At 44.9% G+C, this 27,135-nt stretch overlaps 1 protein-coding gene across 9 annotated transcripts in view; it reads left to right on the top strand.

The window, feature by feature from the left end:
• SOX5 (SRY-box transcription factor 5) overlaps positions 1 to 27,135 on the top strand; it is a 749,551-nt gene that overhangs the window by 668,886 nt on the left and 53,530 nt on the right. For all 9 annotated transcript variants that reach the window (XM_081926958.1, XM_081926959.1, XM_081926960.1 and 6 more), the window contains one exon: positions 25,179 to 25,353. In XM_081926958.1, coding sequence (XP_081783084.1) covers positions 25,179 to 25,353 — 175 coding nt within the window. The remainder of the gene's footprint in view (positions 1 to 25,178; positions 25,354 to 27,135) is intronic.

Raw genomic sequence — 27,135 nt, forward strand, 5'->3', positions numbered from 1 at the left:
AAATGCACTGGAAAATGTGGAATAACACTTACTTTGATGCCATGTCATCTATCTGCCCTACAAACAAATCAGAATGAATGTCAGCGCCAGTCCAAACCTCAGAACCTCTCATTTTAGGAAGGAACCATTGCCTTCTTGCCTTTTGCTGTACCTGTGCGCAAGAGTACACCCCATTCAAAGTACTGAGACTGGCTTTCAAGCCAAATGTGCTTAGGGGGTGAAGTATGAAACACTCTTGGTTCGGTGATGAGAAAATGTTTGATGAAAGATATGATCTTCCCTTTGCTCACTGTCCTCCAGTCTGCTGACCACATTTCTTTAATCACGTCACAGTGGATTCCTTGAACTGACAGTAGTGTCTCAGTGCCTTTAACAGAGCAGTAAAAAGGCCCAGATTAAAAATAGCCAGGGAAATAAATACTACCATTGAATTTACTTATTTATATATAAAATAGTTCTATACTCAAAGTGTTGGTGCTGACCTTTAAACCCCTAAATGGCCTCGGTCCTGTATACCTGAAGGAGCATCTCCACCCCCATCATTCAGCCTGAGATCCAGCTCTGAGGGCCTTCTGGTGGTTCCCTCATTGCGAGAAGTGAGGTTACAGGGAACCAGACAGAGGGCCTTCTCGGTAATGGCGCCCACCCTGTGGAACACCCTCCCTTCAGGTGTGAAGGAAATAAGCAGCTATCCTATCTTCAAAAGACATCTGAAGGCACCCCTATTCAGGGAAGTTTTTAATATTTAATGCTGTACTGTTTTTAACATTTGTTTGGGAGCCGCCCAGAGTGGCTGGGGAAACTCAGCCAGATGTGCGGGGTATAAATTATTACTATTATTATTATTATTATTATTATTATTATTATTATTACTATATTACCGCTCTATCGGAAAAAGAAACATATCAGAGCAGTTTGCAGCAACAATACATAAAACACCCAATAAAAACCATATATAAAAAGTTCAAAGCAGCCATCAATTAACCATTGTGGGAAGATGTGTTAGCAATTGCCTACGTAGCTCTGGCGGAATAGAAAAGTTTTGAGCAGGAATTTAAAAGTTGGCACAGAAGGTGCCTGCTGAATCTCTGTTGGCAGAGTATTTCACAAGATTGGGCCAATGGCACTAAACAATCAGTTCCCCGTTGCTGTCCAACGAGCCTTGCCAACCCGGGGAATGACCAGTGATGTTCCTGCAGATGATCTCAATGATCGAGCTGGAAGATAAGGGTTCAGATGACCCCTGAGGTACACTGGGCCTAAGTTGTTCAAGTACAAATTAATACAATAACTTTGAACCTGGCTTAGTAGTAGATGGGCAGCCGAAACAGCTGTTCTAACAATGGAGACAGCTGTTCTTGACTGGGTGCCCCCACCAGCAGCCATAGAGCGCATTACAGCAATCCAGCCTTGAGGTTACCAACGTGTAGTGTGCAGTGGTCAGGCTATCCCTGTGCAAGAACGACCATAGCTAGCAAACCAGGTGAAGCTGCTAAAAGGCACTCCTATCCACAGAGGACATTTGGGCCTCTAGTGACATAGATGTATGTAGGAGTACCTCCAAACTACACACTTGCTGCTTCAGAGGGAGTGCAACTCCATCCCAAACAGGTAACTTGCCAATTTCCCAGACAGGGGAACCACCCGTTCAGAGAGGTTCTTTCTACCCAGGATTTATTCGCCTCCATCCTGTCCACCATTGCATTCAGACACTGATCCAGAGCTTTCACAGCTTCTCCTGATTCAGATGTCATGACAAAGTCGAGCTGTGTATCATCAGCTATCCTGATTTGGGCTGATGGAAGTTGTACTCCAAATCTGTCAGATGCTGGTGTGGTTAAAGGTAAAGGTAAAGGGACCCCTGACCATTAGGTCCAGTCGTGGCCGACTCTGGGGTTGCAGCGCTCATCTCGCTTTATTGGCCAAGGGAGCCGGCATACAGCTTCCGGGTCATGTGGTCAGCATGACTAAGCCGCTTCTGGGGAACCAGAGCAGCGCACGGAAACGCTGTTTACCTTCCCGCTAGAGTGGTACCTATTTATCTACTTGCACTTTGATGTGCTTTTGAACCGTTAGGTTGGCAGGAGCAGGGACTGAGCAACGGGAGCTCACCCCATCGCGGGGATTCGAACTGCCGACGTTCTGATCAGCAAGCCCTAGGCTCAGTGGTTTAACCCACAGTGCCACCCGCGTCCCTTTGCTGGTGTGGTTGCTCAAGAGTAAACAGGCAAGACTCTGACCTGTCTTTTCCAGGCTTTATTCTTGGTGCAAACTATTTACAGTGAAGAGCGTCGTAAGTTCATGTCTGGCTCAATCGCTAGCAGAATCTGGGAGTGGTCGGTTTTTGTACCTCCCCCAGCATAAAAGTCGCATCACCTCCAGCCTTTTCCTTCCCTCCTTGTGCCAAAGCCTACTGCACAGAATAGGCACTGGCAGGGGCGTACTTCCCGCCTCTCCGGTTTGCTCAGGCTCAGTGTTGAGGCTCTCCCTAGCATCCCCTGGTCCCTGCACCTCTTCTCCACTGAAGGTGGGGCTTTCCTCCTCACCGCAAGATTTTTGGAGGCTCCCTATAACACAACTGCCTTTCCATCTCTCTCCTCTGAGCTGATGGCAGTTCCCTGACAAAAACCTTGAAAGGGCACAGAGTTGGCGAAGGCTGTGTTAGGTTGCATGGCATCTGCCCTCAGTGGAGGTGGGTCTCTTGGGGTTTATTAGGGAGCATGGGGCTGTGCCCTGCCAACCTCAGCCATAGCCCGCCCTCCCCTTCTTACTCACAACCAGCACCGAGTACCATCTCCTTCTGCTGCCTCAGTGTTGCACTTGTACAACTCTGCAGGGCGGAGGACAGGGGGCAAAACCAGAATAAGTTGACTCTTTCTGTACTTGGCTCTGGCTTCACCTGCTGTTGTCCTCTCTGCCTTTGTCGTCCCGTCCCCCCTGTCTCAAATGGCCTCAGCCACCACTGCAGTGACTCAAAAGGATACCTGTTAAAAAGAAAAGAAAATCTAGTGGCAGCTACCAGAATTCTGTTATGCTATTCTTTCCTTCCCAATTTTCTTTTTAAAAAATAAAAATACTTTTTCTAGGTGTTTCTGTGCCTTTGGCTTGCAGTTCTTTCAAAGGACACAAACAGAATTTATCCGCAAATTGAAAGGGGGTGGGGGACCGGTCCCCAGAGGAATATATATATATATATATATATATATATATATATATATATATATATATATATATATATATATATATATATGAATGAGAAGGGGCCCTCCAAAAGGCTGTAAAATTGTGCAGCATGATCCCTCTGAAGCCTGCTGTTTTCAATCTGCTGTGTGCCAGTTGGAGGCTCAGAGAGAGAGAGGAGGGGGGGTGAAAGGAAAGGATAATGCTGAGACATGATAGAGTGGCTGTGACCTCCAAGCTCAAGCTGGAAATCCAAGACATTGATTTCACTTAGCATTCCTGCTGAGAAATCCGGCAGAGTTCAGTTGTAATAAAAGAACAAGATTCTGTTCTAATGGTAATGGCGTATGACAGACATATCACTTTGTCTGTCCTCCACAACACAGAGAGATGGAAAGGGGGGAGAGAGAGAGAGGGAGAGAGGAGAGAGAGTTGAATTGGAGAAAGGTCACCTGATCTGCCTGTGGAGTTTGGGTGAGTGCAGTTCTGAGCTCGGAACTGAAACATGGCAGCACTATTATTTATAATACAAAGTGATCTGAAAGGAGTGTTTTCTGGTGGCAGTTATCAGACACCCAGAAGAAAGAGGTGGTGGGAGCAGGGGAGAGGGGGAAGGGGCAAAAGAAGCTCCCTTCTACCAATCCAGGCCTTTGGGGTCCATTTAGCTCAGTAGGGTCTACACTGACCACCACCACCAGCAGCAGTAATTCTCCAGAGGTCTCAGGCAGGGGTGTCCCACAGTCCTACTTGGATATGCCAGAGGTTGAACCTGAGACATTTTTGCATGCAACCGTTCTTCCTGCCTGCAGATGGAAGGCCAGTCAAATCAATTCACTGGAATGGTTGTCAGTACGTGTATATGAAGTTGTGTGGGTAAATAACGTGAAGGAGGGAGTTATCCTTACCAGGAAAATATTACCCTCGTACCTACTGGACCGCCTCTCCAGGTATGTCCCTTGAAGGACCTTATGGTCTTCACACAAAAGCATCTTGGAGGTCCCGGGCCACAGAGAGGTTAGGCTGGCCTCAACCAGAGCCAGGGCTTTTTCGGCTGTGGCTCTGATCTGGTGGAACACTCTGTCACAAGAGACTAGGGCCCTGCGGGACTTGACATCTTTCTGCAGGGCCTGCAAGACAGAGCTGTTCCACCAGGCCTTTGGCCAAGGCACAGTCTGACCCCCTCGTTCAGCAATTCTCATTGGACTCTAGCCCAATGGTTGCCATTAATTTGATTCAGAATTGATTTTAGAGCGAACTGATTTTAGAATTTCAATTAATGGCTTGTGGTTTTATGTAAACTGTGTTACTTTTACTGTTGTTAGCCGCTCTGAGCCCGGCTTCAGCTGGGGAGGTTGGGATATAAATAAAAATAAAAAAATAAATATAAAAATAAAAATTATTATTATTATTATTATTATTATTATTATTATTATTATTATTATTATTACCAGCCACTCAGCTCTAGTTCCCACCGAGGTGGGAAGTCTGCGTTTTGGCTCTACCCCCTCAGACTGTGGGTGGGGGGGTCGTGTGGTTGACTCCTCTTCCATAGGGAAGAATTTCCTGCAGATAGAAAACCAATGTGTCAGTGACCTCAGGACTATGAGGTGGAAGAGCTAGATTTGGGCATAGCCACTTACGCCTTGACAGTGATGAGGCCAGAATTATAGAATTGTGGAGTTGCAAGGGGTCCTGAGGGTCATCTAGTCCAGTGTTTCCCAACCTTGTGCCTCCAGCTGTTTTGGAACTACAACTCCCATCATCCCTGACTAGCAAGACCAGTGGCAAGGGATGATGGGAATTGTAGTCCAAAAACAGCTGGAGGCACAAGGTTGGGAAACACTGATCTAGTCCACTGCAACACAGGGATCTCAGCTGAAGCATCCATGACAGGTGACCATCCAGCTTCTGCTTAAAAACCTCTGAGGAAGGAGAGTAAGATGGACCCTGCTGGATTCATCACTATTCCAGCACCCCATTCCTGCAGTGACCAACCAAGTGTCTATGGGAAGTCCACAAATAGGACATATGTTAAATTCCATGCTTCTGCTCGTGTTGTTCAGCAACTGGTGTTCAGAGTCATAGGGCCACTGAAACTGGAAGTAAAATAGGCATGGTGAGGTCCTCACCCTCCATGAATTTGTCTAATCCCCTTTTAAAGTCATCTAAGTTGGTGGCGTTTACCATGTTCCATAGTAGCAAATTGCACAGTTTGACTACATGCAGTGTCAAGAAGTGCTTCCTGAATCTCCCAACATTCAGCATCATTGGATAACCCCTGAAAGTGGGAGAAAAGGTACTCCCTATAAACCTTCTCTATATCGTGCATAATCCTATATACCTCTATCATGTCCCTCTAATTGATTTAACCTTTCCTAGTATATAAGTTCCTCCAACTCTTTGGTCACTTTGGTTACCCTAAATGGGGTCCTAGAGGAGACATGGGGATTTTGATACAATAAAGATAGCTGTCAACGTTTCCCTTTTTTTTTTAAAGGGAAATTCCCTTATTCCAAATAGGATTCCTCGCAAGAAAAGGGAAAAGTAGACAGCTATGACAATAAATTGTGTTGCCCAATAGTATGAAAAACGCAATACAATAAAAACAAATTAAAATGGATCTTACCATTTTAACATAACAAATCTCTCTCTCTCTCTCTCACACACACACACACACACACACCACACACACACACACTTTGAATGTATATGTGCAAATGGATTCCCTTCTCTGCAAACCCAGGGAAGATAATAACGTGTGTGAAATGTAATGTGATTGATAGAGGATTTTACAGAATTACAGTGCACTTCAGGTCACTGATCTGTTTCAGCTGTTCTCCTGCAAAGACCAATCTGGAATTTTAAAGTTCTTTCTTCGCCCTGTCGTAAATTTGTTGGAGAATCTTTGTGTTCCTTTGTGACGGAGGAAATTTCATTAAAATCGCAGTAAGCCAAATTTTTCCACCCAGGAACTGTTCAAGGTTCCTTCCCATCCCCTCCCCCTTCAAATGACCTTCAAGAAGCTGTTGTTTTGCTGAAAACCCATCTGCAGGCCCTTATTTGTGCTGGCACAATGTGTGGGGGGAGGCAGGAATTGTTCAAGTTTTCTTGGAGAGGGTAGTAGCTTCACCTGAAGCTACGACAAGGGTTGGGTTCTTGGAGGAGAGAGAGAGGTGTTTTTATTCCGTAGGGGATAACTTCAAGAGTTATCGCTCCATTTCTTTTCTGCAAGGATTGTTCAAAGTCAGCCTCAGCAGCAGATGGAGCAACTGTTGGCCCTAAAAGTGCTGAGAATGATTGGTGGGAAGCTGCCAAAGATCATCCTTTAAATCTACGTAAGACTTGAGCACATCACTGGAACCTCTTAAGACCTTGGCAGCCACCATCTTGGCAAACTGTTTATCAGTGGTCCTCACCAGTTGTTTGATGTTGGACTGAGCAGAATTGCTTGGCACCTTCTGTTCATGCACTACTTATTTCCCTGCAGATATGAACCTCAGCATTCAACTCCACTTGCCATCATTTTTATTTTATTTAAGAAATCTCTAGCTTGCTCTTCATTAATCGCACCGTGGGGTGCAATTAGGGACGGGTTAGACCAGACAAGTCTGGTTCTTCTTAGTTTCTCACCTTTTTTCAATCTTAAGTACAGATGCTACATTTCCACATCTCTTTGGAATTCTTTTTATAAAAGTCCTCGTGAAAATTAGCCAGTGTCTTAGTGCGAATTTCTCCTGATGCGCTCATTTTTGTATGTAACTGTGCCATTTTTTTCCTTTTTTTTTTTTTGCAAAACAAATTTCCCACACTATAATGCATTTCCATTTGATATTTTTCATTAGTATATGCTTTTTAGCCCAGTATATGCAAATTTGTTCATATTATGTGGCTGGGGAGCCAAGTTGCAAAATTCAGGGAAATGCAAATTTCAAAAGACAAGTGTGTTTCAGTTCACTTATTGTTTCAGAAAGAGCAAATTATGTAGGCTCACCCATGCAGGGGCCCATGCCCATCTCCACCAAAAACCAGTTTAACCAGAAGCCTGGATGAATAAGGGACTTTTTTATTGTAAAACCCATCAGGGTCAGCTGGACCAGACAGAGGACAGCATTCCATAATATGGGCACCAGTATCAAGAAGGCCCTTTCATGTATTACTGCATAGCAGATAGTCTTCTTGACTCACAGTATACCAGAGTGAATGTGGATGTCTAGACCTCCAAGGCCTATGAATGGACTCGGTGGGCATCTCCATTGAGCTTCAGCACAAACTTTTATCGGGACAGGGTTCCATTAATAGCTTGCTACCACTGAAAAGGCCCTCCGGGCCTCTTTCTCCATCATCACCTGTCTAATATCAGGCAACAGGGCCTCCCAACAGAGGGCCTTCAAAAGCAGGTCTTCAATATCACTCTTATTTCCTACGAGATAAAGCAGTTCTTCAAGCATGCTCACCCCAATCCTAAACAACATTGTGAATTGTGCCTGAAAAACCACACACACTGATAACAAGGCAGAAAATGCAGGCCTTGTGTTCACAGTCTAAATTGTTTACTTTGAAGCAGTGATAGATATATCCGTAGGATGGGGGAGTGGTGGTTGGGTTTTTTTTAATAGCTGCGTGCACTACCTCCCATTGACATCAATAAACTTGGGGCCATGTTTAGTTGCACAGAGTACAGGAACAAGGCCGCTTTCTTGTTTCCCTGTATTGTGTGAAATTATCCTTCTGTATATTTTAACCTTACATAAATGCAGGTGGCATTTATCTACCTGTTGTACATCAAAATGAAGCCTTTTATGGCTCCTTCTCTCAATATGGCTCTGGTCGCCTGTGAGTTTCCACAGCTCCTTAGGATGTTCACTAAACATCTCTTGCTGCTCAACAAGGCACTGTGCATTGTCTGAAGCCATTGAAAAATCCAGGGACAGTTCATTGTGAAATGTAGCAAGAGCCACCAATTCCCGTCGGCTTTCCTTTTAACCTCATTACGACCCCAGACTTTTGCCCAAGTCACAGTTGCATCCCCATCAAATGTCTACAGCACACAGATTGTTCAGATCAATTTTTGCTGCTGCTGTTCTTTTCAGTTACTCCTGGGTAGCAACGCTACTATTTGCTCAGCAGTAGCACCCGGGAATTGCAACAAGGAGAATAAATGGTGGTTTAGGCAAGCTGTAAACAATGCAAACCAACAGGGCATGCGAGGTTTTTCTCTCCTTTGGGTGCAAAACCCTCTCAAACATTGGATTGGGTCTTTAAGCAAAGAGGGTGGGGTGGTTTACTCCCTCATTATCTCAATTTATCTGTTCACCAGACAGAGCTGTGGATGGTAAAAGATGCATCAGCCTTTTGACTTGAGCAGAAACAGCCCGGAAAGGATTGCATGCTTTGGAAGCTGTAAACAGGAGACAGACAGACAAACAGACAGAAGAGCTTCGTAGTGGAGAATGCTTAGAACCATAGAATTGTAGAGTTGGAAGGGACCCCTAAAATCATCTCGTCCAATCCCCTGCAATGCAGGAATCTTTTGCCCAGTGAGGGGTTCAGACCCACGACCCTGAGATTAAGAGTCTCATGCTCCAATGACTAAGCTATCCCCACTCCCAATGATCATTGCACAGAGAGGATCTTGTTAGCAAAATAGTACTTCAAAGATTCTGAAGTGATAGCTTGGGGGAATCGTTTTTTTGTATGGGAGTATCAGGGCTCTGTGGGGTCCAGGGCAAATGGTGGGATCCAAAAGAGGTGCAGATCATGTCTCCAGAGGCATGGGAAGTAGAAGAAGAAGAAGAGTTTGGATTTGATATCTCGCTTTATCACTACCCAAAGGAGTCGCAAAGCGGCTAACATTCTCCTTTCCCTTTCTCCCCCACAACAAACACTCTGTGAGGTGAGTGAGGCTGAGAGACTTCAGAGAAGTGTGACTAGCCCAAGTTCACCCAGCAGCTGCATGTGGAGGAGCAGGGACGCGAACCCGGTTCCCCAGATTACGAGTCTATCGCTCTTAACCAATACACCACACTGACCCAAGTCATGCACACACATCTCACCATCTTCCAGTCAGTCAAGGAAGAGGCGTCATCACAATTCAAGAGCAAATGCCATTCTGGCAAAAGCATTCAAGGAGGACATGGAGCAAGGCCAGACAAGGGTGTGGTCTGGGAAGGATCCCAAGGGCCAGATAAAGAGCTCTGAAGGGCTACAAGCAGCCTATGGGCACGAGGTTGCTGCCCCTGTGGCATGTAAAGCCCCCTGTTCCAATCCAGATTCTATGTTTCTACATGCTTCCCTGTTACTGCAAGCCAGAGTTTAGTTTGAGGTACGGTCTTCAGAGAGAGAGAGAGAGAGAGAGAGATATTGGGCATTGAAGCACAATTTTGTGCATAAAGCAAACAGAGGAAGAATATCATTTTATAGCTTATATATTGGACAACAAGCCAAACCCTCACAATGTTTATAGCCATTAGGATAGCAAATAGTGTTGTTGCATCCAGCTGGCCAGAAATTCCTAACTGGGTCATAAAATTGTAACTGTAGGGGCCGAATGAAATCTGAAACAAAATGGATGGGCAGGTTGTTGTTTGTCCTTTCCCAGCAATCTTAACTCTTTGCAGAGCAGAAATGGGTCTGGGGTAAAAAGAAAAAGAGAAAGCCCCCAGTGCAATTTTCCCCCACCTCAACTTTGCATGCAAGGATACAAATGTAAGAGTTTCTAGTTTTGTGATTTTCTCCAGCATTTCCGAAACATAGGTCAAGTGTGGATGTAGTTGGGTGCAGCAAGTGTTTTGTGGGGCGAGGGGATAATACCGGTTGCAAAACTCTCGAATTTCACATGCAGATATTTAGCTTAAAATTAATCAGTCAAGCACTGGGATTTAAGCAACTTCATCAAAGCTGAATCCGAAAGTGGAACTTGAACCTCTCTGAAAATTTCAAAGGTTGAATTCAGATTCTGAAATCTCTCCTAATTTCAGATCGATGTGAAATTTCACTTCAGCTCAAACTCCTTGGCATCTACCGAATCACTAGCTGGAGATGACCTAAAGTGTTCTAGGGCTATATATTTAAGTAATTCAGAACATGTTGCCTTTTGATGGTCCTCCAAAACCTACCAAATTTAAAATTTGACCTGACAGCCAGCTTTTTTCCCAGCTTACCTTATTGGAGGCAAGAGAGGGAGAGTGTTGGAAAATTATTGCATAAACTGTTAGGGACAGATGAACCTGCTTGATTTCAGTTTCTCATTTTTTCCCCCTCTTCAGTTCATTTCCACAACCTTGTGGTTTTTTAATTTTTAAAAATCCTACAAATCACCAGCATTTTAGAGCAGATTTGTTCCGATACACACACGCGTGTGTATGTGTGCCATTTTGCCTAATATACCCATATTTTGCAAAGCATTTGCCACAGATGTAATGCATATATGCGCATCATTTCCACTAACATGTGTGTTTATATGCATTTACATTTTACCTCTGGAACAGTGCACTTGGGCAGTTGAGGACAGATCCTTGCCCTGATGGAGCAATCTGCTTAAAGACTCCTTGGAATTCCTCCTTTTGTAAACCACTTCCAGCTTCTTTTTATATTAAGTGGCCTATCAATCAGTTGAGTAAATAAATAAATATGTGAATGTGCAAAGAGAAAGATGAGAAGGCAAGGCTGTTGGACTAGATGACCCTAAGGGTCCCTTCCAACTCTACAATTCTGTGAATCCGTGAAAGGTAAGGAAGAAGGAGCTTCCCCTTCGTACCAAAGGAGATGGGAAGTCAGCACAGGGAATAGGACGGAAGGGCATTGCAGAGACAGTAAGTCAGGCAAACGGTTTTGGCAGCAGAGTTCTGGATGGAGGCGAGGGGGGAACAGATAGATAACAAATAGGTTCGCGCAGCCTTCCAGCTGACATGCAGCAAAACGACAAGCCGCATCACGCATCTGTCAGTCCCGTTGCATTACGTGATTTTGTGCAAATATGACACCACTGGAGTGGTAGTGACAGATGAGACTCAACATGACATATCCATGGGAAAACTGGCACAAAAGGCTCCCTAAAGTATCTTTGAAGATTCTTCCCCTCCCCTTCCTACCCCACGCTACTTACAAATATTTTACAGAGCGGGGGGTGGGGGGACACACATGTCAAAAGTGGGATGGATGGATGGAGGAAAGTGCCATCGTAAGCACATTATGCCGGATGTAGGAAAGCAGTGTGCAGGAATTATGTTTTTTTAAACGTTCTAGTAAACGTCACCTTTTATCCATTAATCGTGTACCTGTGGCCAGTTTGTTTTCTTTTTACGGTTTAAATGCAATCCTATTTTGAAATATAGTTCAAAATGCAGACAATGAAATGGAGGAACCAACAGAATGATGCAAAATGACAAATTCAGGGGAAACGAAGACTCGCGAAGATTACAAATTTTAGAATATCAGGGGTACTTGGTTCACTCTAATATTGAGCAACAGTTAAGTAAAACAACCAAAGGACAAGCTCCTAAACGAGTGAGAAGTTTCTGGTCTGTAAGTTATATAGCCAGATAATCAAATATTGGCTATAAAGCCAATTGCCAGCTATATTTGATTGAATTATGATAAGCAGCTTGCAGCTTCCACATAAGAGATAAATGGAAACCACAGAGCCATGGCTTTTTTTTAAAAAAAGAAATTGCTTGTTCATTGTACATAAGCTTGTGCATAATCACACTCTCCCAATTTTTTATCAGTCCTCTCCTTGTCTTACAAATCCCACTGACTGTTGTCAAACCGCATTTTGGATGACCAAAATGACAAAAGAAGTAGAACCACAACCGTATGAGAGAAGGTTGCAATGGTTGTGTTTTTTCATCTAGAATGAAAAGACAAGGAGGGTCGAGACAGAAGTATATAATATTTTCCATGATGGGGAGATAGTGGAGAGAGATACGGATTTCTCCTTCTCTTATAACCCCAGAACCATGGGACCTCCACTAATTTTGGTTTTATCCCAGTATTAACTGTCATGGTTCCCTCTGTCAAAGAATCTTGAGAAAGTATAGTTTGGTGAAGGCGACAGGAACTTTTGGCTTCCTTGCAGAACAAGCATGCCCAGACTTTCCTGAGCAGAAGAAATTACTATTAAACAAGCCTTCCATAATTTGTTGTTGTTTAGTCATTTAGTCGTGTCTGACTCTTCGTGACCCCATGGACCAGAGCACGCCAGGCACTCTTGTCTTCCACTGCCTCCCACAGTTTGGTCAAACTCATGCTGGTAGCATTGAGAACACTGTCCAACCATCTCATCCTCTGTTGCCCCCTTCTCCTTGTGCCCTCAATCTTTCCCAACATCAGGGTCTTTTCCAGGGAGTCTTCTCTTCTCATGAGGTGGCCAAAATACTGGAGCCTCAGCTTCACGATCTGTCCTTCCAGTGAGCACTCAGGGCTGATTTCCTTCAGAATGGATGTGTTTGATCTTCTTGCAGTCCGTGGGACTCTCAAGAGTCTCCTCCAGCACCATAATTCAAAAGCATCAATTCTTCGGCGACCAGCCTTCTTTATGGTCCAGCTCTCACTTCCATACATCACTACTGGGAAAACCATAGCTTTACCTATACGGACCTTTGTTGGCAAGGTGATGTCTCTGCTTTTTAAGATGCTGTCTAACCTAGACAGCCTTCCATAATATGCAAGGTTAAAAGGTGGCAATCCTGAAATCACAAAGCCTTGAATCGCTGAAAGGTGAAAACCTAGGTTACTCCATCTGGCATAAAACTGCCCTTAAGTGGCACTGTATATCAAGCGTTGGAGAGCTTTATGGGTTCTCTCCCCCCCCTCTCTCTGTCTCTCAAAAGACATCAGCCCCCCTTAGGACATTGCCAGTAAGACAATGACAATCTTAATGTTTGCATTGGGGTTATCATTAAAATAAAAGGCGATCTGAAGACGTCAGCCATGAAATCATCAAAAAATAGCTGTCAGCTAGCTTCTGACACAATTCAGCCGTCTTGGAGTGGGCCAGGGAGCCCTTTGGCCAAGCCAGGAGGAGGATTAAAGGTCTCTCCTCCTCGAGGTCTCTTGCGTCTTCCTCCTGCTTTCCATATTTCGCTTCTTTAAAGTTTCTGGGAGGTGAATGTCTTCCGTCTTGAGTGATGGAAATGCATTTGGAAGTGTTCTTAAGTCAAGATTTTCTCGAGTCCTGGAAATCATAGATGAACCGTAGGCATATGTTGTTGTGGTTTTTATAGATGGTTGCTCTTTTTTTGGGGGGGGAGGGACTTTGTTTTTAAAATTTAGACAAAGAAGCACTGTCTTATGTATTCTGCAGTATCAAGAGAGGCATGTTACGCAAGTCTTTCCGGGATGCCCTACACAACGCAGCAGAGCACTGGTGTGATAGCATTCAGACCATGTTGGTTGAGCTTCCTCTATGGCACTGGATGTGGAAATGTGGTCATTTGACTACTGTTGATGCACACTGATTGGCTTTCAGAACAGGACCGCAACCAGATAGCATCAGGCACTTGTAGAGGCATGATAAGTACTCCATCCATGCTGACAACAGTGAACTTGAAGTAGAGCATGGATTGAATTCTGTCTGTTGGGTCTGAGCACCATGCACCTAGGCCCTCTAAATCACAGAAGAGTGATGTGATGACTCAATATGTCACTCCACTCCTTTTTAAAGCATGCTTTTCTTTCTTCCGAATGTCGCGAGTTCAAACATGCTCATGCTCAAAGAAAGGAATTGGGAAGTTCCTGAGAGAGAAGAAAGAGAGAGGGCTCTTGATTGCTGATATAAAATATGTATTTGGTGGGGCGATCTGCTCACTTGGCTGTTCTTTTCAGTGTTCAGAAATTCTCTGCTGCAGCTAGGGATGCTCGAGGATTTTGTTCATTTCGCATTTCATAGCAAACCAAACTTTCCACATCGCCTAAACTAAAGTACAAAATGCATTGCAGACAATCTGCCAGCTATCACACTTCTCTGAGTTTTGTGGTACGGTTCTCACCTCAGAAAACACAAACAGAAGTGTTTAAAATGCCCAAAATGTCCGTGCTTCAAGAAAATACATCCACAAATATGTTTGAAAGGTCAAGAAATATGCAAAATACGGTCAAATTTAATGTTTAATAGCATATACGGGTGCAATTTTGTTCATGCACTTCTCTGTTTATTAACAACAACACCCTGATGTGGAAGTGAACTGGCATGAAAAACAGTTGTGTAATTGAATGGAACTTGCCATTGCAATGTAGAGATGCGGCATTCCTCCAGTACCAAATGATATATGGGACTTCATCTGTACATCAAAACTTTGGGTGACACAGCCAAAATGGATTTTCAGTGTGAGCTCTTATAAGTTATTCAAGAAACCTAGAATAACAGATTCCTTATTCATTTTTTACAGGGGAAGTCTGTGCAGATGTTGTAGACAGCAACTCTCCTCATCCCTGACCATTGACCAAATTGGTTGGAGCGGATGGGAGCTGGAGTCCATAAGATCTAGAGTAGTGCTACATTGGCTAACAAAGATTTACCAGGAACTGAGTTCTACAGAGAAACACTATTTGATCAGGGGGTTATGGGCAAAGGAATTCTTAATGCTTCCTCAAGTGTCCATGTTTCCACTTGTTAACAGTAAGGACTAGGTGGATAAACATTTAACAGTGCTGAGAAAGAGGTGCTACCAAACCACGGAACTGATATGCGAGAGCAGGCAATCTTATTTAAGCCAAACAGAGTTGACAGCAACTTTTTGCCTAACATGAAATCTACTTAGAGATAGTGAAACATCTGCAGAATTTTAAGAGTTCACTCCTGAGCCTTTTCTTCTGAAGATGTCCCACAAGGCAGCAGGTACAGACTCTTCCTCGGGGTTTACTCCCGAAGCCTTTCTCTCACAAAAAGCTGCAAGGCAGTGGAGGTTTTCCTTCCACTAGATGGGCTACCTCTGCAGGTTGAGGAACCCCATCTGACCTTCTTGACCATCGGACCCACGATTTGTCTCATCCACTCAACCCACAGAAGCCTGTCTTTACTTGCAGGGAATGCCCCTGGCTCACCAAGGGTTTGAGACCCCTCAGCTATCCTCACCTGGCCAGTCAAAGCCATTTTCTGGGGTGCGGTGCCTGTCACAAGCCGATGGCTTCTAGGAGCCACAAGTGGGGTTGCCCCCCAGTAGAGGTAACACCCCTTCCGTAACACCCCACCAAGACCCACTGAACTCAGCAGGAGTTAACTTCTGAGCAAAGGAGCCTAGGATCAGGCTGACATAGTCGGCTTTAACTAGAGTGGGTGTGGAAGGAATAAAAAGCAGACTTGTTTCATCCAAGACCCACAAATGCCCTCAACTATGTACGTTCTGCAGGGCATATGTGCATTGGTACGTAAGTCTATGTAGGCATCAGAGAGAGAGCGAATGTCAGAAGAAATCCAGGTGGGTTTTGAAGAGGTATCGCTTCTCTGTCGGGTGTCCAAGTTCTTTGATTTTTTGTTTCTTTAAAGCTCCTTTGACTCAATTGCAGGTTCCCCCCTCTCCCCTCGCTCTCTCCCATATTTTGTTTTGTTTTGTTTTGTTTCCTCTCTTTCATACATCCACAGCAGGACAAGGGGTCTGTGCCTAATTTGTTTTCATATCAATGTCTTTTGGTGGGATGCTTTCAGCGTAGGCGTCATCTGCAGCGGAGAGAGGTGGTAGACTTTGATCAGCATGGCTTCTGTTTCCTTGATTCTGTTTCATTTAATAGCGTGCCATTGAGCCTCTTTTGGGGCCCTTGCTCGTTCCCCCACCCCTCCCCCAGTTCTCATGCCTAGCATCATTGTGAAGGGCTCAGTATCAGAGGAACTGCCCTGAATGCAGAAGGTCCAAAGTTCAACCCCTGGCATCTCCAGAGCAGGGCTGGGAGAGACTCCTTGTTGAAATCCAGAAGAGCCACTACCAATCAGTGTAGATACAGTATTGAGCCAGGTGGACCAATGGGCTGAGTCAGCAGAAGGCTATTTTGAAGACCTTTGTTTCTTATTCTTTCTGCATTCTAGCCCTTTCCCAGCTCAGTACTAACAGGAAAATAAGCTATTATTTCAGGAAGTATCCCCGTATTATTGGTGCACTCTTTACTTTAAATACTGCATTTTTCCATGTATAAGATCCCCTGTTATATATAACGACCCCTGTTTTTTTTGAACCCAAAATTAAGAAACCAGTATTTTAAACATCAAACTTTGGGCAGAGGTCACCCAAAGTTAGGGTTGCCATATTTCAAGGCCACCAGAGCCAGTGCCCAAACTCCTGTGCATTCACCATCCACGTACAAGACAACCCCCAATTTTTGACTATTTTTTAAAGCAAAAAAACATTGTCTTATACATGGAAAAATACAGTATATAAAAAGAATCCTGCAGCCTTAGACCAATAGCCCACCATAGTTCAGCATTCTGTTCTCACAATGGCCAACCAGATGTCTGTAGGAAGTCTTTTGTCTGGATGTGAATGCAACAGCGCTCCTCCACATGGAGTAGCCATTGATAGCTTTATCCATCATGAACCTGACTAAATCTCTTTTGAAGGGAGGAATGATTTATTCGTTTCTTTTTATTTGGAAGTATTTATAAGCTGCTTAATATTTTACAAGTCTCTTAAGCGGTGTGCAACAGAAAAGCAAGACGGTTAAAAGAAAAATACAGCATAGAAACAATGCAATCGTTGTGTAAAAGCATATAGAAACAGAAATTCTTGGAATTCAAATGCATAAAACAAGGTTCTGATTTTCTGGATCAGGAAAAGTCTAGGCAAAAAGATAAGTCTTTACAGGATGCCTGAAGCAGCTGGTGGTTCACGTATTTGTTTAACAAAAATACTGCCTAAGAAGACTTCTAGGAAGTTTAAAGGTAAAGGTAAAGGTACCCCTGCCCGTACGGGCCAGTCTTGCCAGACTCTGGGGTTGTGCGCCCATCTCACTCAAGAGGCCAGGGGCCAGCGCTGTCCGGAGACACTTCCGGGTCACGTGGCCAGCGTGACATCGCTGCTCTGGCGAGCCAGAGCCGCACACGGAAACGCCGTTTACCTTCCCACTGGTAAGCGGTCCCTATTTATCTACTTGCACCTAGAGGTGCTTTCGAACTGCTAGGTTGGCAGGCGCTGGGACCGAGCAGCGGGAGCGTACCCCGCCGCAGGGATTCGAACCGCCGACCTTTCGATCGGCAAGTCCTAGGCGCTGAGGCTTTAACCCACAGCGCCACCTGCGTCCTCTAGGAAGTTTAGGAAGATATAAAACAAAACTGTGAAATCACTGATTTTTTTTTTTTTTAAGGCAGGTATTTAAAATATTCAGAAGATGATTAGAATCAACAGTAGCTCAAAAGAAAGCCATGTAACTTCTACATGCCTGGATGAGTTTGCCTAAACAAAAATGTTTTAAGCAGGCAACAAAGAGAGTATATCATGAAAGTTCCTTCTTGATATCAGTAAGGCAGGAGAAATATTAGGTGGCATCTGCCACAGTGTCAGTTCCATAGGTTGAAGGTGTTGAGTGGGCGTGTATTGGGTGAAGCGATCCCACAGACAAGTTGGCCCCAAGCTGTTATGGGCTGTATGTACTAATAGCAACACCTAGAACTTGGCCTGGTATGTCAGAGGTTGGGGCATCAGGGGCTATAACAGAAAATGCCCTGTTTGGGGGCCACCACTGTGGAGGGTGCGGTACCATAAGTCGAGTTATCTCGGATGAAATAATAAAGTAATGCCTATCGAAATACCCTAAAAAGGCAGTTGAAAATAAACCACCGTGGAAATTAGCATCAGTGCTCTGCTGTATATTACAGGTGTGGTCCTGGTCAGGGATAAAGGTAAAGGTACTCCTGACCATTAGGTCCAGTCGTGGCCAACTCTGGGGTTGTGGTGCTCATCTCGCTTTATTGGCCGAGGGAGCCAGTGTACTGCTTCCCGGTCATGTGGCCAGCATGACTAAGCTGCTTCTGGTGAACCAGAGCAGCGCATGGAAACACCGTTTACCTTTCCGCCGTGCTTTCGAACTGCTAGGTTAGCAGGAGCAGGGACCAAGAAATGGGAGCTCACCCCGTTGCGGGGATTCGAACCGCCGACCTTCTGATCGGCAAGTCCTAGGCTCTGTGGTTTAACCCACAGCACCACCCGCATCCTGGTCAGGGTTAGATTAACTCTAAAACCCAGTAACAAAGCCTTTATTTGTTATATTCATATGTATATTCATATGATCTCTGCCTTTGGCCACTGCCTCCTAAAGGCATATATTGAGGAGAAAGCCTCCAGAGGCCAACTTATCCAGCCCTTTGCTGAAACACCCATGAGAAAATCTTCCCAGCGTTCATTGCATTCTGTATATTCTTTAGCTGCACCTGTCTTGTTCCATCTGACCCTCCCGATAGTATCTCATGTTCTCTGACGTGGCAATTTATTTCCATTGTGGCAAGGGAGAAAGTCACTCAGTGAGCCAGACACCTGGGGTTGCCTTTATTTGCAATGTAGGGATAAGGATGTTTCACTGAGAGTTAATTTAATGAGTGTTGATAAAGAGCTTTGTCAATTACTGTTATTCATCCCAAATGCCGCCTATTCAACGGGGAGGGATATTGAGAAGAAGTGCTGCTTTTGATGAAGGGGGAATCTCCCTCTAGTTCCAACACGATTTCTCAGCCTTTCTCTTGCCTCTCATGAAACACTGTGTATTGTTCGAGGCAAAGTAAGAAATTGGCTCCTGGCCTCCCTGAGGGATTTGCAGATGCTGTGTTGATCCCTGTTGATCTGTAGCTAAGACACTCATTTCCTGTTTAGCAGCTAGCCTGAACCTATTTATGGAGAACTGGGAGTGGGGGCTAGCATTGAAACCAAACAACCGTGGTGTGGGAAATCTAGCTGAACAATGCTCTAGTTATTAGGGGTTGCCAGTTATCTGGAGGAGCCATATAATAAACCACAAAAGCAGTGGTGGCCAGTTTGCAAAAGGAGATGAGTTGATGGTCTCTTCGGCCTACCATAGAGCCAAAGCTTCATACATGTTTTAATTTTTTCCACTGAGGTTGAAAAGAACTTCCCATTGGGGGGGGTATTTTTGGTACTTTGAAATACTTGCCAGATGCATGAACCCCCATGCTTGCTAGCCCTCCGTCGTGCGCGATGCGGGGGGTGGCATTTACCTGGCCTGACAGGTGAGTCACTGCTGCTTATTGGAGGGAGAGGTGAAGAGGAGAGGAGAGGCAGCAGCGAGGTCAGCCTGGCGCGTATGCAGGTACCAGAACACCAGATTGGCTCTGCCAGTGCATTTGCACTGCACTGACTCTGCTACTGCCCCATCATGCCGGCCACTGTTGCTGTGTATTATATCCTGCCAGGGATTTATTCCTCAAAGGATACCAAAAACAGGAAGCTTACCCAGTCCCTGCTAGACTGTGTTTAGCTTAGTGGGATGCTTTCAAAAGGTCCTCCGAGCGGTACAGCAATAAAACGGCTGGCGCATTTGCAAAGCTAAGCAGGGTCTGGTATGGTTTGAAATTGGATGAGGGACCGTGTGTTGACATTCCTGCATTGGAGGGGGCTGGACTAGATGACCCTCAGGGTCCCTTCCAATTCTGCAAGTCTATAAGTACAGTGGTACTCAGGTTAAGTGCTTAATTCGTTCTGGAGGTCCGTTCTTAACCTGAAACTGTTCTTAACCTGAAGCACCACATTAGCTAATGGGGCCTCCCGCTGCCGCTGTGCCACCGGAGTACGATTTCTTTTCTCATCCTGAAGCAAAGTTCTTAACCCGAGGTAATATTTCTGGGTTAGCGAAGTCTGTAACCTGAAGCGTATGTAACCCGAGGTACCACTGTATTTTGTTTAGGCAAGCCTACACAGATATTTAATTTTATTATATTCATCTTGTGTTTTTCAAACAGGTGTTGGTTTTATTTCTACTGCTTTCTCACAGTTTGTTTTTATTGCTGTTTTAAATAAATATTCTACACCCATATATTTGCTCAATTAAGGAGTATATAAATCTTGCTAAGTAAAAAAATGTTAAATGCTAATACAGAACAGTGGAACAGGTGGCATGCCTCAGGGTCATGGTGGGTCACTGTTACCCCTGTGTGTGTAAGTGCGGGGAGGTCTCCGCCGCTCCGGGTTCCGAGATTGCTTGACTGCCGAGCTGAGGAAATGCACTGGAAGATTTTGTTCTGCCATCCCTCTTCCCTCTTCCCCTCCTCTTGATGAATTGTGTGCAAAACACAGACAAACCACAGTGCCAGATGCATTGGGGAAACAGCACACCGGCTCGCTATCTCAGCAAAACAGCATATGGAATAGACAGGCATAAAAGCCGAGGGTTTCTGGGCAGGCAAGCAGGTCATTGTAACCGGATGCCATATTTTCATTGAAGCAGCAAGGCATCATGGTAAAGAAGACAAAAGAGGATGAGGAAGGAGGGGAGCAGGGAAGCGGGAGGTGACCTGAAACAGAGAATTAAAAGTAGCATTTGTTGTTTGTCCGACAGCCAGCTGCAGACTATAAAAGGGGAGGGGGGTGAACTCTGTGCAAAAAGCAGGATGATTAAGTCATATCTCCAGAGCTGGCATAATGGCAAACAGCTCAATACGCCCAGGAACTCCCATTCTCCAGTGCTGTGCGAAGTAAAGTTGTGGAAATTGCAGAATGGAAAGGCGAGGACGCTAAATAAGTGAGAAGCAAAAGCACCGAGAAATGCAGTCAGGGTGGCTTGGGGGTATATTTAAAGAGTAAAGATGGGCATGCTGGTGAAAAATACAGTCATACCTCTTGTTATGTTCGGTTCAGGTTACGTTCTTGCAGGATACGTCCCACAGTGACCCGGAAGTAACGGAACAGGTTACTTCCGGGTTTCGCGCTCGCGCACGTGCAGACGCTCAAAATGATGTCACACGCATGTGCAGAAGCGGCGAATCGCAACGCACACAGACGCGGGTTGCGTTCTGCTCATGTTACGAGAGCGCCGTTCGCAACCAGAGGTACCACTGTAAAGAAAATCTGTACCAACCAGGCTGTCATAAAATGGTGTGCAAGCTTTGGTGTTCACCGGGACTGAAAGAAACTTTGCCAGGTAGTAGATCGGTTTGGGATGTACCATTTGAACACCTGCTCCAGGCCAAACCAAACAATATGGTAAGCTTCATTTTATTTTTTTTACATTTATAAGACGCTTTTCATCTAAGGGGCTCAGGACTGGGAGGAAATTCCCTCCTCCCAGTTTTGTCCTCACAACAGTCTGGTGAAGCAGGTTCACAGAGTCGTAGACCTGGGGGTCATCTACTCCAGCGTCCGGCAATGCAGGAATGAGAGGTTGTGACTAGTCTAAGGTCACCCAGTAAGTTTCATGGTCACCCCGGTCCTAGTCTGGCACGCTTAACCAGTACACATCCACTCAGCATAAACAGTGGGGAAGAGTCTCCTCTGCCACAATTGTATGCTGATTGTCACTGGCTTAGGTTGCTTTTCCAAAGGAGCAGACAAACACATAGAGGGTCACTGGCTATTTTAGCCATGACAGTGGGATGCAGTTTCTGTGTTCAGGTGCAGAATACCTCTAGTTGCTGCATACTAGTGCCATTCTACTTCGCTTGCAAACCTTTCCAGAAGCATCCGGTTGGCCTGATCCAGCAAGTCCTCTTTTATGTTTTAATTCTCAGCTGTCACGTGGGAGCTGGAAAAAGTATACTTCACGGGGTGGCTTGGTGGATGACCAGCATCAGAAAAGTGTTTTGCCCAGCAACAAGTTACAGAAACAATAGTAGTTTCAGGATGATTCTGTTCCCGGGTTTTAGGGGGGGGGAGGAAGCAGGGGGGAGATCACTCACATTTTTCACTGTCTTAGCTAAAATTTACGACTTTGGTGTCTGTCCATCCCCTGTGTGTGTCTCTCTCGCTCCCCTCACTTTCTTGCATTTCTATGTGTCTCTGCAGATGCATAAATTCCCTTCTTGAGAGAAAGAGAAGCATTATTCTTAATCAGAATTTGAGAAAGGCAGGCTGGGGTGGAGGGAGCAAGGAGGAAGTACCAGTGTGTGTGTCTGTGCACACGTGTGTGTGTGTGTGTGTGTGTGTGTGTGTGTGTGTGTGTGTGCTGGTGTTGCGGAGGAGAATTATCCAATTCCGCCATCCTGTCATGTGAGCATCCCTGCTTAATTTAATACAATTATTTCATCAGGGAGGATAATATCAGCAGCATAATTCATTTACACAACGTGTTTCACAACTGCCTTTACCTCTCCACTTCTATAACCGCGGCTGGTAGTTTCAGAACTGCTTATGGGATAAGAGGAAGGGAACAGGAGGAAGAGAACTGTCAATCTCTGTCTGTCTGTCTCTCTCTTTGTCTCCCTCTCTCTCTCTGTCTGTACAACTGCCGTCTCTGGAGGCAGTGATGGGGAAGGTCTGAGTTTTGTGTGTGCCAGTTGCCGCTGGACGTCCATTATGGATATATTTACTGGTCAGACGTTTTGGGGATAAGCTAGCGACTCAGTAGATAAGCCAGTGACTGGTGGTATTGTTCAGTAAGCGACAATGGCACGATTGTCTATGGGCCCAGATGTGCCAGGAAATCCACCGTATTGTGCATTTATGATGAAATGAAGATCTCTATGAAAGGGGAAAGAAAATAAAGGGAGGGGGAAACTGGCTGGAGATGGGGAGGGAGTAGGTCTGGGGCTTTGTTTCCAAAGCAGTAAGGGTGTATTATTATTATTATTATTATTTCTTCTTCTTCTTTTGTTGTTGTTGCTGTTGTTTTAAAAAAATCTCCCTCTGTGGCTCCTTGCATCTCTCACGCTTTGGCTGTAATTTCTTGCCATCAAGGTCATTTAAATAGGTTGCAATACGCAATGGATGTGTTCCCAGAGGTCAGGAAAAGCCTCTTTAGCACAGCAGCCTCTCCTCTGCTTCTGCCAGGTCATTCCAGCTTTGCTGCCCCCAGCCCCCACCCAGTCAGATGCTGCACAATGCAAAGTCCTCTTAAGTTGCAGCATTTCCACTTGCAGCAATGTAGTCCGTAGCCCCACCACCGCTTTGCAAGCTCTTTTTAGCCACGTTGGCAGTGGAGATGGACGGACTGATTTGCTTCGAAACCCTCAAATTCCAATGAGATCTGGGTTCGGTCTTCTGGTTTTCATTCCTCACTGTGGTGTTTCAGACCCCACCACGAGGTGGCAGAATCCTTAGGTAGCCAAGTAGACGGTGACCCTTAAATCGAGGGCAAGGGGTGCTCATTTTTATTGCTCCACCCAGCTGCCCACCCACCTCAAAATCCTAAAGCTAATATACAGTGGTACCTCGGGTTACAAACACTTCGGTTACAGACTCTGCTAACCTGGAAGTAGTACCTCGGTACCTCGGGTTAAGAACTTTACCTCAGGATGGGAACAGAAATCGTGTGGTGGCAACGTGGCGGCAACAGGAGGCCTCATTTGCTAAAGTAGTACCTCAGGTTAAGAATGGTTTCAGGTTAAGAATGGACCTCTGGAACGAATTAAGTTTGTAACCAGAGGTACCACTGTATTGCGCATTAGTCACAAAGACTGTAGCCCCAAGCATTCCCTGTGGAGCTATTTTTCTATTTGCGGGGGGGGGGTGTTTCTTCAGAGTTGTGGCTTTTCCTATCTGTTGTCTGAAATGGCATAGTCCAGGCTGCTTCCTTAGAACTTTGCCACGTCATTCTGCCGGATGTGCTGGCCAAATCCCTGACTCAAGTTTCTGGTGTGGCTTGAGCCTCACCAACTTCACGAAAGTGACAGAGTGTGAAATAAGATGGTACCAGTGGCCAAGGCCAAAATCTCAATTACATTCCTAAGCGCGGCCAAATCTACTCTAGCAGCAAAGAAATGTTTGCTTAAGAGGCCTTGCTGGCAATCTTTCCGCTTAATGTACAAATTATTATAATTTGTGTGTTCAGGGGGTGTTCTTTGCTTTCTACAAAGAATGGCATATTTGGTTAGCAATCTGGAACCATCGTCATTCATGATCACATTTTGTTTTCATCACAGCAATGTTTGTATTATTTATTTTTTAAAGGGGGGTATAAATAACATCGTCTGCTCTAAGAGATTGGAGAACTGGTCCCATGCTAATAAAATGAAGTTCAATGGGGACAAATGTAAGGTTCTGCACTTAGGCAGGAAGACCCAGATGCAAAAATATAAGGCGGGGGACTAAGAGTCTTAGTGGACTACAAGCTTAACACGAGTTAACAGTGTGATGCAGCAGCAAAAAAGGGGGATGGTATTCCAGGCTGCATCAACAGAAGTGTGGTGCCCATATCAAGGGAAGTAAAATAGTCCCACTCTATTCTGCCTTGGTCAGGCCACACTTGGAATACTGTGTCCAATTCTGGGCACCACAATTTAAGAAGGATGTTGACAAGTGGAACATGTGCAAAGGAGGACCACCAAGATGACCCAGGGTCTGGAAACCAAGCCTTATGAGGAGCACTTGAAGGAGCTTGGCATGCAGTGCAGGACTCTCAGCTAAAGCATCAATGACAGATAACCATCCAACCTTGGCTTAAAAACCTCCAAGGCAGGGAGTCTATTCCACTGTCAAACAGCTTTATGACTGTTTTTGCTATCAGAAAGTCCTTTGTGATGTTTAGTTGGAATCTCCTTTGGTTTGAGTCCTATCCTCCATAGCCGGAGAAAACAAGCTTGCTCCATCTTCTTTGTGACAACCCTTGAGATATTTGAAGATGTTTATAATATCTCCTCTCAGTCTCCTCTTTTCCAGGCCAAACATAGCCAGCTCCTTCAACTGTTCCACATAAGGAACCGACCGCAACCCTGTGAACATCTTCTGATGTTCCCTTCTTCATGTGCCTCCCCTACAAGAGGTCCGGAGGGCGGCAACATGAGAACGGGACTTTTCTGCTGTGGCTTCCCATTTGTGTAATTCTCTCCCCAGTGAGGTTTGCCTGGAGTCTTAATTATTATATGTCGCAGCAGTATGGCCTGTCTCACCTGCTTGGTTTTCTTATGCCCGTTTTAGGACGATGTGGCCCAGCCATTGAACCTCTCGGCAAAACCCAAGACAGCAGACAGCAAGTCTCCCACATCACCCACCTCTCCTCACATGCCACCCTTGAGAATAAACAGCGGGAGCAGCTCGCTCAAATCTATACCAGCAACGTTAGCCAGTCCCTCGGCCAGAGTCAACACAATAGGTAAGTTCTCTTCCTTTTACTTTTCAGAGAGGAGCACAGGTGGCGATGATGATTATCAAGACTTTTTTTCCCCACTAGAACTTAGTTCTGGCACCTCTCAGGTGGCCGCTATTGCCATTATAAGAGAAGGGAAGTTTTTTTTTAATGTTTGAAGTTTTATTCTGTTTTTAGTCCTCTGTTGGGAGCCGCCCAGAGTGGCGGGGGAAACCCAGCCAGATGGGTGGGGTATGAATAATAAAATTATTATTATTATTATTATTATTATTATTATTATTATTATTATTATTATTAATAGAGGTGTTCATGGTGAGTTCCGGCACCTCTTCTTCTAGAAAAATAGATCTGATGGTGATGATGATGAAGATCTCATCCTTCACCCTAATGTCCCAGGGTGGGTTACAACCATTAAAGCACCACTCTGAAAACATTTCAAAACAATTTACAGTGGTACCTCGCAAGACGAAATTAATTCGTTCTGCGAGTTTTTTTGTCTTGCGAATTTTTTGTCTTGCGAAGCACGGATTCCCATAGGAATGCATTGAAAATCAAACTTGCAAGACGTTTTCGTCTTGCGAAGCAAGCCCATAGGGAAATTCGTCTTGCGAAGCAACTCAAAAAACGAAAAGCTCTCTCGTCTTGCGAGTTTTTCGTCTTACGAGGCATTCGTCTTACGAGGTACCACTGTACAGTCGCAGATATGGAGGGAGAGGGGATCCTAAAAAATAAATACATTTCAAGTATCAAAAGCCAGGGTAAAGAGGTACATCTTCAGCATTTGTTGAAAGCTGTACAATGAAGATGTCATTTGTTTGTTTGTTTATTATTAAGTGGGGGAAGTTCCACAACTTAGGGGCTGCCCAAGAGAATGCCCTCTTCCAGGCTGCTGCCACCCAGAGTTTACGAGTGCGGTGGAGCAACAAAGAGGGACAGTGCTGATCTTAACACCCTAGAGGGTCATAGACTCTATAGAGTTGTAGAATTGGAAGGGGTCCGGTGGGTCATCTTATCTAATCTCCAGGGAAAGAGGGGGGTGTCTTTCAGCTTTGGGGGGCCTGAGTCATTTAGGGCTTTAAACACTAACCAAGAGCACCTTGAATTCAGCGTGGGAAAGAATTGGCAACCAGTGCAGCTATTTTAATGTAGGACTCTCATGAGATCAGAGGAATAACCTCTGCCAAAGAAACCTCGGAGAACCTAACCTCCTCGAGGATTAATGTGGGTCCTTAATTTTAAGATCTTGTTTAGAAAAAGGAAGCGAGTTTCTATGACTGGGCTGAAAGTTCTCCTTTGAAAAAATTTGGCTTCAAATTTGCAGGGGAAGGGGGCCAAGGGGAAAAAAGGATGGCGCCCAACTGAGTGCTTATGGGGGACAGTGACATTTGGCAATGTTTTCAGCCCCTCTGTTATCTATTCTCTTTATTATTGTTGTTTTTAAAATTTCACACCAATTCTGGCAGTAGGAGCTTCCCTAACGTATACTATTTCCAGACTCTGCAGGGTGGTAAAGGCCGGGCATTGAAATAGCAACGGATCTAGCTAGGTATAGAGAGTAATAGAACACCTCTCACAGGACAAAGGTCTGGCTGCTACATTTTGAACCAGTTGAAGCTTCTGAGTGTCTTCAAAGGCAGTCCCACCATAGTCACAGCACATTTCTCCTAATAATAAAAAAGCATCCCTGGTTTTGATATAATGCTAGCTCTCGACATCTCCCCCCTTGTGTGCATCAAGGGAAATGTTTACTCTGGTGCATGCAGTGTTAGAAATTGAGATATGAAAGCT

Source organism: Podarcis melisellensis (assembly GCF_964234715.1).
Source record: "Podarcis melisellensis genome assembly, chromosome: 10".
Classification (NCBI taxonomy): Eukaryota; Metazoa; Chordata; class Lepidosauria; order Squamata; family Lacertidae; genus Podarcis; species Podarcis melisellensis.